This window comes from Orbicella faveolata, unplaced genomic scaffold (genome assembly GCF_042242905.1).
Source record: "Orbicella faveolata isolate gen_17 unplaced genomic scaffold, um_ofav_v1 contig_4, whole genome shotgun sequence".
Taxonomy (NCBI): Eukaryota; Metazoa; Cnidaria; class Anthozoa; order Scleractinia; family Merulinidae; genus Orbicella; species Orbicella faveolata.
In genome coordinates this window covers 4,165,001-4,175,759 of record NW_028301569.1, presented here as the reverse complement: position 1 = coordinate 4,175,759, position 10,759 = coordinate 4,165,001, and the positions used below count along the sequence as shown (strand labels likewise).

General features: G+C 36.9%; 1 protein-coding gene across 1 annotated transcript; it reads left to right on the top strand.

Moving 5' to 3' along the window:
• Window positions 1–8,242: 8,242 nt before the first annotated feature.
• Window positions 8,243–10,266, top strand: LOC149101089 (melanocortin receptor 4-like). The gene is made up of 2 exons (XM_089276183.1): window positions 8,243–8,346; window positions 9,060–10,266. Exon 2 carries the CDS (start codon window positions 9,200–9,202, stop codon window positions 10,151–10,153), a length of 954 nt encoding a protein of 317 aa, XP_089132309.1. The 5' UTR covers window positions 8,243–8,346; window positions 9,060–9,199; the 3' UTR covers window positions 10,154–10,266.
• The last annotated feature ends 493 nt before the right edge of the window (window positions 10,267–10,759 follow it).

Below are 10,759 nucleotides of genomic sequence, written 5' to 3'. Positions count from 1 at the left end.
ACGTTGATTCCGGTCACCTTGAAGTGTGATTAATTGCCAAATTTGAAATTCCATTTCCGTGAACATAAAAAAGTGAACAAATATATTGACCAATATCTCTATTTTGATAAGAGAACATTTCGAAATACATATGATAATAAATATTAAAAGAATAAAACTAAGACGTTTCAAAGTCATCTTGCCGTGACGCCATTATCAAATAGAGGTGTAAGCTATAGTTTCGAGATTAAATACAAATTAAGGTGAATGGATAGAGTACATTACAATAATAAGTGTTTCGTTGTCATTGGTGTTTGATGTGACAGTGCATGCGGTATATGTTTAAATAAATACTTTTGCACGTATTGAGTCTGACTGCGTGTTTAACTTCGGTTTCCGTTCACGAATAAATAGCATTTCTTGAATAAGACAGTCCAGTTTTCCTCGGCATTTCTTAAGAACGGAAAACATTTCCCTTATGTCTATTTTGATTACTTAAAAGATGTCTTCAGTGTCAAGGTCCTGAGTTTCTGATAAAAGCTACGAACAAAGAGCGTTTAAGCTTCTAAAACAGGAAATTCGACTCCCGACCCTTGCTGGACCTGATTACTTTAGGTTGAAATGTTCGACATTTCCGTGGATCTATCTGGGGCGATTTTAGATCAATATCATCATTGTCAGGTTGATAATTCATTTCTGTTAAGAAGCGTCAACGCATCCTTTTTTTCTGTTTATCATGCAGTAAATGGTGATATGACTTTACAGAATTCAGATTTGCTTCAAAGCAGTCTTATTTAACTATAATCCTTTGTTTTGTTTTTTTAATGTGTTGTTGTGAGGAGGCTAATTAGTTCTTTCTATGTTTATTTGTCATTGGTATTCTCATTTGAAATCTTTCCACTTTTACCCCATTCATTTAAGTGAATAGATATTTCGAATTTAATAACATGAAAAAAAAAAGAAAAGAAAAAGAAAAAAAAGATTAAAAAAATAAACATCAACAGTTATTTCCAGTCGGTCATTGGCGTCCGAACTATTCTTTAGAAACTTGTTTTCCTCTTTTACCTCAGTCATTCATTCAAGTCAATAGACATTTCAAATTTAATTGAATCAGAAAACCATACGAAGAACGCTACTTCCATTCGGATACATAATTTCATTCAAGCCCAAACTTCAGGCACTACAAACTTTTTCCACCTTGATCAAGCTGCCTCAAGTATAAATGCATTTTGTTGTCGTTGTACTTTGTTTTGCAGCAAAGCTGAGGAAAAATAATTCATTATAATTTCATAACTCAAGATGTGGTGATAAAAAGAAAACTTTCTATGTTTGATAAGCCCTCCAAAGTTAAGTTCAATTACAAGCTTTAGCTAAATTGAATTTTTTTTTTTCATTTTTTCTTCATTTGTCTTCTAGCTAAGGCCATTAAGAGCAGAATTGCGATTTGCATCAAAATCAAGGCACGTAGTACCTTCTGCTTTGACATGTTTCGGCCCTAGTGCATTCCACACTTAATTGCAGGACCACAAATGCATAATTTACTTGCTCATCTCAATATCCTTAACGAATCCTTTTGGTCGTTTTAACAAATTCAAGAAAAGGGATAGCACAAGAACGACTCTGATGGACCTGTGAGAATCTATCGTGACTACTGATATCGATTATTCATGCAGAGCCATGCATAGTCATGATCACACACTGAGCAGTAATCGACGATATAGATACCTTGTTCATGTAAGAGGAATATATTTCAACAGAAGATAAAGGGCCACTTAGAGACACATTATCATCCATCATTATATCTGATTAAATGACTAATCATCGTAGACTGAAATATGAACAATACACATCTCAGCTGGGCTTTTCTTAGAAAATTCACAACTTATTGTACGTAACAAGCTGAAGATAAAGGTTTATTTGCGTTGGTGTGACGCACAAACCCATAATTCACCCAAAACTGGCGGTACACTTATGATCAAGTAACACAGCAGGTGTTCAGAGGCAGAGTAAAGCAAAACTTTGTGACTATGCGATTGTAGACCGAGAATGGAGATGCAAACTAGAAACAGTAAACCCAGCTTAGCTAAGTTGCTCTTTGTTTCCGAAACAAAGCATAGGTTGTTTTCTCTTTTCGACATATGCTAAATTTGATCCCAGGTTTAATTATCAGGCTAGGAAGCGATGTGTCTATTCAGTAAAGTAAAATACAGAGTTAGTAGCGTGTTCCTTAATTGTTATCTTTCTTTTGAATCCCACAGTTAAATACGACATTACAAAAATTGTTCTTAGAAGAAGTGTAAAGATATACTTATTACAAAAAAAAGACAGTAATGTACTATATTGCGAGAAAGTAGCTTCACATCTTTTCTTTAGCAGAACTCTATATACTTTACTTGTAGTCACTATGTTGTTAGACGTGTACCAAGGTTATTCCCTATTCTATCGAATAATGCCGCTCTTCAGAATTAATTACATGTTGTTAACAAAGTGTTTTACTTTCCAAGACACATGTCACTCGTCAAACACCCAAGCTGCCTGATCGTATCGTGCACTGTTTTTCTTACATTCTTAATTGATACTACAGCAGTAAATAATCGTGGTCACCGATGAGTTTGATAAATAATGGTAATTGAGCTGAGTGGATTGAGTGCAATTTGATCTAAAATCATACGCTTGATTTCAAAATCGAACGAACGCGCAGCGCGAGTTCGATTTCAAATCACAAGTATGATTTCAGTCTAAAATTGCACTCCACTCAGTTCAATTGCCACTTTATTAGATCCATTTCAGTTGAAATCGCAAAATGTTATTGCCTTAAGTTTTAGATTTTTTGTGTATTGTTCCAGTAGCCGGTTTGTTAAATATAGCGGAACCGGAAACGCCTTTACATCTCATTTAGTATGCAAAACGATGTCATGTGACTGAAAATTGATTCGAGCATAACAAGGGAACAAGCAGTTCTCAGGACGAAAACAGTCTACTTCATTCATAAAATTCAATTCTCGTCGCCTGAATCAATGATGGAAGGCCTCCCTTCCTTCTGTGGTTGAGGCTGAGGCTTCCCGTTGACTTTGCAGCCTGTGTAGTTCTGCGATGGATTTCTCTTGAGTTGTGAAACTCCCTCGAGTGCACGGTGCCCAGTGGATAGTTCTTCTCTTTTAAATACTGTTCAGTGGCACTCTGCATGAGTACTCTGAGCACTCTGCATAAGGGATTCGAGCTCGTTACAATCTCCGTTTCTTTTTGTGACCTCAGCGTAGAACTTAATACTCAGGACCTTGTCAAGCTCTTGCGGTGCCATTTGTTTCAAGATATTTTCAAGATGGCGGGACTGGCACCAGCTTCGGAAGACGTTTGTTCATTCACTGTTTTGTGGAGCAGAGCGTATTTTGACTATACATGTTTATTCACAGCGATAGATTTGAGCTCCTGTATTATTTCGGTTGAAACCACCGAAGACCCGGAAACATCTATCTTCTTGAGATGGCTCTGAATTTGTTGTTGTGTGGTTTTCACTTGTTTATGTTTTTTTGGACTCGGTATCATACGGATTTTGAGCAGATGTTGACTCGGAAAAAATCGGCAAAATATTCATCAAAATGGACACTGAAAGTTGGAAACTTCCCTTAAAGTAAGTCGCCAGCCTGAAGCAGCTCATAATCGTCATTCAGAAACTGTAAATTTAAAAACAACAACAACAACATCAAATTTAAAGTTTTGGCAATAATAGTTGAAAAATTCACCACACAATGGCTTTTTGTCTTTCATTTTCCAGAAATTTTATTGGTTACTTTAAACTTAAACTAACCCTGAAATCTGTCCCTTTGTCATTGGCTGAGAAAAAGATGCGATTTGCAGAAAAATAGTGATTCGCGTATAAATCGCACCGCCGAGAGCGAATCAGATTGCAAGGATAACCAGTGATTTCAAAATTTGATTTAACAAAAAGCAAAAATATGCTGGAGACAAAGCGAAATCAACAGGTCGAGCTCTAGATCTAGAGATAATATGTGGCTAAGAACCCAGTGTATTTGGATATAACAAGCCAATGCCATTTGAACGGGAAGCCATTTCCGTACGCGTGGGAATAAAAGAAAAGAGAAGTAAAATTAATCCACGCTTTCGGTGACATTCCGACTCATTGTCTTTGGGGTTCGATTCCTATGATCAAAAGGTGCGATCAGAGGAATACGTTGCCTCCTATTCTCTGGCATTTCCGTGTCACTTTTTAGCTTTTCCAGTAAACTAAATACTCTTTGAATACCGTGCCCTTGTAATCGACGTAAAATGCGTGTTCAAGAATTTTTAGGCGAAATAAAACTTACCGTGAACCTAACAATAAAAGCTGTACGAGAGAAGTACATAAGCAATATCGTGTTGTGTCGAAAAGGTGTTTAAACTTCAGATGAAAGCAACTTCTTACAAATGTTATGTCATATTCCTTGTTTAATTTTTGGCAAGCTTAAGGTTGCAATGACCGTTTATAGTTAGTAATATAATTTCAATTGCCAAAACATGTTTTATTTTTATTTTTAAGTTATAAAATAATAATAGCCCTTTTCATAATCAACTTTCTGCTTTCTCATTTGCGATGCAATGTAATCCAACGTGCTTGTGGATCCGAGGCAATTTTGAGCAGAAACAACAAAATTACCCGAAATTGCCTCGCATCTATGCTGGCTTACATTGCAATGCAATGTTATGCGAATTTGAAGGCTATTCTCAGCTAATTTAAATACTGTAGCCCTCATAATTAAACCAATTAGATTCTAGACAGATTTTACCTTTCTGATAGATCTCGACAAGCGGACAATTCTTACGACGAAAATGATAAACATAAGATAGGTGAAGACAAAGCCCACACCAGGATTGAAGAGTCACTCTGCAGACAGGGAATAAATGAATTTCATCGACAGATATCTCGATTAGCATTTAATATTCTTACATCAATAACTGTATTTCTGGGAAATGTTTCGATTGTGTTGTAATTGTTGCTCTTCAAAAGGTGTCGTCTCTTCATTCGCCTCTCTACATTTATTCCACCTTAATGCCTCCATGGCCAGCAGATTCTTTAGATTGTTATTACATGCTTACGGATTCAGGGTTCCTCCTTCGTGTAACAGGTGCAGCTTTTTGTGAAGTGCTGGTCTCTGCAAACTGCAATAAGTGTAGACAGGTTGCTTGCTCTGACTGTGGGGATAAGGTTCACAAATGTCGTGACTTTGCGTTTTTATTGGTACGCGTACGCGTTTTTATTGGCACCTCTTGGCTTTTCGCTAAAGCCATTGGATTGTCATCATATTTCTACAGGTTACTTGTTACTATTTCTTTCAGCTGCACTTTAACTCAACTGTGTGTGATTATCTCGACAGTCTGTTACACGAAAATTTATCTCGAGCTTCGCAGTCACCACACTGCTGTACAGAATCAGCAGAAGCAGTCAGCCAGGAAGGAATTCCAATCAATGTAGCACGCTACAGAAAGACAGTGTCCAATGCATTGTGGGTGCAACCGAGGTTATTCGTTTGTTATCTTCCATATGGTATATAAACAGTCAATCTCTTTTCACTGGAGTGTGTTTAACCATTTTTGTACTGCTGGAAGATGCGGGAAGCGAGACAATCAGTGAAAAACTTGACGAGGAAGTGTTGGCGCTTCCCGAGTAATTAGTTCCTGGAAATTACCAAGTATTGCAATCGAAAGCAGTCATTTTGTGCAACTTAAGCTTGGTGTACTGTGGGTGATCATGTTAAGTTATTTGGTGTAGTTTATTCCCAGTTTTTTTTTTTTCAAGTGGTGCGCACTTGTAATTCTTTCCTGATACAGTAAAACTCGCATGTTACAACCCCTCGTTTTTAAGGAACTGTCAGTCTACGATGTACATTTAGACCCCCCTTTTAAGTCTAACATTTGACACAGGTTCTTATTTTATAGAATACTTTTCAAAGAGTCTTAAATATTGACAATTCGATAAATCAACTGCTCTAATGGGCAATTAAAATGAACCAAATCCCTTGCAATGACCTCTCAGCCGCTTAACTGCGACAAAAAAGTATGCTTAAATTTAATGATTTTTTTCCCATCTTATGATCTAGCCCGGTCTTAGCTCTCGGTTTGTGGGGTCGACCGAAATCGCCTCGCCTTTTTATCCATTCGTTCTTCGCGCCGGCTACAAACTGCACGCCTGAACCTTCACTACAAATTGCACGCCTGAGACCATAGATCACACTGTAAGTGTCTTTGTCTCATGTTTCAAATACTCAGCTTCCTCTTTGATTTTCCAACACTCCCTATGCACATCGTAATGAGCTTTAAGTATTTTCCAGAAGGCTGCCCTAAATAAGTATTAACTGCAATGCCCACACAACGGCCTATAGTTTGTTTTCTCAAACGGAAAGACTTCTTTGAACGTAATACGTAACAAAGAAGAGACTTGACTACATACGTACATACATACATACATACATACATTTTATTTGTTATCAAATTAAAATTACAATTGTAACATGCCCGCGGATAGCTGAGCTAATCTAGGCGGGTCATGTTTGGACGAGTTATTAATATACAACTAGGTACAACTAAATACAACTGAAGGTAACAAGAGAACTAAAGAGACTAGAATTGACAACGATGACTAAAGATAACTAATAAACTAACGATATTACAAATAATAATTAACAACAGTTACGACGAGAGACTACAGATACACTAAAGCGAAATTATTGAGTATTAATGAATACATACTAGGAGGAAAATAAATTCAGCTTTACTTTTTGAACGATTTCTGTAAGATCAATATAACAGTCTTCTGAAACTAGAATTTCAAAAGATATTTGTTTTATTTTCCTCTTAAACTTGATGTACCAAGCTGCTATTGAAATTTCTTTGCTTTAGCTCTTGGCAATTGCATACTGTCCAGGAGAAAAAATCACAATCACAAGCTCGGCGGTACACTTTGGCGGCGATTTGTGTCGGTTTGATTAAAGCGATTTTAGCGTGACATCGCATGTGTTGGGCGTTGTTCTTCCAGTTCAAAAACGTTAACTGCGGTAGCTGTGTAGTAGTCTCTTGCTTCGTGACCAGGTTAGTGATCCTCTTCCGTCTGCAAAATGGAAGATCAGTTTGTCGCCATCTCGGAAATAGGTCCGCTTCAGAGAAGCGATAGAAGCGCGGGACAACGAACAGCGATTGATGCTTGAGTGTCTTGCTTTCAAATATTAATAACGCACCGAAACTACAGTAACTAAAATTGGTCAAATCCATTTCATTCTACTAGGAAATGAAAAAACGAGCAGGGAAAGACCAAGGTAGAACAAGGTTTTCGATTTTTTTAAAACTTGTTTTAGAGATGCTGATATTGAAATAAGGTCTCGGTTTTAACCAATTGTCTGTTACACTCATTTCATTATCGACATTAGTCAAATAGGAATTTTACTCTAGCAATTTTTACATTTGTTTTCAAAATTGATGTTACATAAGTAGACCAAGATTTCGAATGAACTGTAGAGTGATGATCTTCATTCAGTTTAAATCTTTCTGGTGGACTCTTATTACTTATCAACAGAGCAGATAGCGGACTTTTAGCGGACTTTCCTGGATTCGGAGTCGATATTACGGAAATTCTCCTTCCAGAATTTTATCTGAATTATTTGACGAACCCAGTGAAAATTTCAAGAGATTGTTATTCTCGGGAGCGAGGGAAAAATCAAACAAAACAGAGTGTTCGTGTTCATTTCAATTCGTGTGTTCTACTTAACGCATGAGTCATAAATTTTGTCATAGTATTCTCAGGAGACAGACGGAAAATACAGAAGATGCTTGATATCAATGTTATCGTCGTTCGCTCATGTTGTCACCACCAAAATATCGTTTGACAAATTCATATTTCATATTACGTTGAAATTGTATAGCAAAACTAGTTTTTTTTTTATTGAACGTCAATTTCCAGAACAATCAAATTTAATTAAAATCTAAGTTCGGAATTCAAAAAGACTTGAATCTGTCACAGTTGATTTCAAAGACTTATTGAACAAAATATAGGGTTAATCGAATTTTAGCATATTCAAACCTTTTACACACAGTCAAGGCATTTAATCTTCTTTTATGTTATTTGAATCAACATACAGGACTGCTAGACAATGCTCAGTTTTGAAACAAACTGTTTGCATTTTTTAATTTTGATTTCACCATGTTTACATTTATTGATCTCGAGCATGATGTTTACTTTTGTTTTACACAAGACAGATGTTTTTGACAGCTGCATGAATTTTTCTCAATCTTTCACAGCTACAAAATAAATTTTACTTGTAACTATACGACATAGGTCTGTGGGGCATAAACTCAGATGATTAGGAAACGAAATTTCAGGTAAGATCAGGATCGACTCGAAAACGCATGTGTGGCAATTTTGTGAGGTAACTTTGCAAAGAGGCTATAAACGAACTTCAATTGTCATTCCCCACGCATGTATTCACATATAACAGTAAAACATCACGAATTACATTGTTTGTAGGGAATGGGAAGAAAGAAAGATGTACTCTTGTTCGCTGTAACTTTATACGCATTTAACCGTCGAATCAAACTTCCACACAAAAACTTTGGAGTTGAATTTTATTTAATGATTCCGGGGAAAGGGATTTCATATATAAAGGCTTGCCAGTACTGGTTTGTGTAAATTGGCCATTTCCGAGTTGGCTTTTGCCTCTGTGTCAAAACGAGTTTCCGTGCTAAACCATTAATATATGTTAAAATGTGTTCCGCCTAAGGGTTCATTTTCATGTAAATCAAACTCCTTTCCATATGAAAGGTTTTAAACGAGGAACCGTTTTGAAACTAAGTCACAGGGTAGCTCAGAAATAGCCTATTCACACGTCTTGCTAGTAGAGCTACACTGGTGATGAAAAATAACATCATGGTCACATGCAAGGCTGTTATATTGAAATCTGATATGAGATCATGGGTGTGTCTGCGGTGGCAATTGAACCCTTTGCGTGTGACACCCACAGATGGAACATTAGGTTTTATTTTTATATATGTACTATAAGCAATTTCCTTACAAACTAATATTTTTCAACCATCAGAAACGATTACTGAACAAGTACTTGTGATCATCAGTTGAAGTCTTAAAAGAACATTCTATCAAGGTTGACATGCTTTGCTAAGTGCTGAACTGCACAGAAGACGAAGAGATGACAACGTAAATTAACGATTCTAACCACAGATGGAAAAGAACACGAAAATGGCCAACTTAACTGATTATGGAAGCCACACTAGAATTCAGGATTTAAACTGCACGACCGGTCTTTATGGAGCACATCAAAAGATAGTCATTTCAGCAATAAATGACTTTCTATCTATGACTGCATTTTTGGGGAATGTTCTGATAATTAATGCTTTTCGAAAGGTGCGGTCCTTTCATCCGCCATCAAGACTTCTCTTAACCTATCTTGCAGTCACCGACCTCTGCGTTGGCCTCATTGCCCAGCCTCTCTACGCTAGCTTTTTATTGTCCCAAGAGCATTCCAAACATTGTTATTATTCTGCAGGCCTAAGTAATGTGATAGCCGTGACTTTTTGCGGAGTATCTTTGTTAACACTGACTGGAATAAGTGTGGACAGACTTCTTGCACTGTTGTTGGGCTTAAGATACAGACAGGTGGTAACTTTGAGGCGAGTAAGGCTCATAGTGGTCATTTTTTGGCTTAGTAGCTTTGCTTTGGCAATAATAGTAGTTTTTTACCACGATATCACTATACGTATCATTTACATAAATATGTTATTATGCATAGTTACCTCAACGTTCTGTTACATCAAAATATACGTTACAATTAGTCATCATCGAGCAAGAGTACAAGAAGAAGCTCACCAACAACCAAACGGAGGAGGACCTTCAATGAATATAGCGCGGTATAGAAAGACAGTGTCCAGTGCATTGTGGGTACAGATGACATTACTCGCTTGTTATATTCCATATGGTATCGTATCTATATTTGGTCATACTGGATTACGTTCACCGATTTTTGACCTCGCCTGGGATTCGACATTGACTTTGCTTTTCTTGAATTCAACTCTTAACCCATTTCTGTATTACTGGAAGATAAGGCATTTAAGACAAGTAGTAATGGGCACGGTCAGACGCTTATGGTGTTCCTTGACCGAATCATGTGTCCAATGAAAGCAAGATATCCATCAAAACTGAGGAATACTCGCCTCCCAGCCTTCTTCAAATAACTAAAAATTTGCTTGCACTGAATATAAAAGCATATATAATTGGAATTTGTCAGAAGATTTGGAAAAGATGAAAGTTACAAATTTCATTAACCTTTTTGTCAGAAAAGTTTGTGGATGGATGGATGGATGGATGGATGGATGGATGGATGGATGGATGGATGGATGGATGGAAGCTAGAATCAATGTTCGTGTGTCTTAACTCTTTTAGTCTGGACACCTAACTAATGGCAGCAAGTCATTCACCAGAAAAGTATTCACTACTCGATCTACATACCGTATAAAAGTATCGGACCATTGGGTATGTTGCAAGGGTGCTAAAAATAGTAAAAGATTGATAACAAATTAAAGGAAGTAACGCAACAAAAGCAATATTTTTATAAGTAATTGCGAAACCGTAAATAATCAGGAGAGCTTACATAAGGTAAACTGTACCAACAATATTTATGTTTTTTAATGGAAGGGGGTGAATAGGGGTATGCAAATCCGCCGATCCGTGCATTGTTTTCGCCAAATCCGTCGATCCGCCAAATTTTTTGTTCAAATCCGAAAC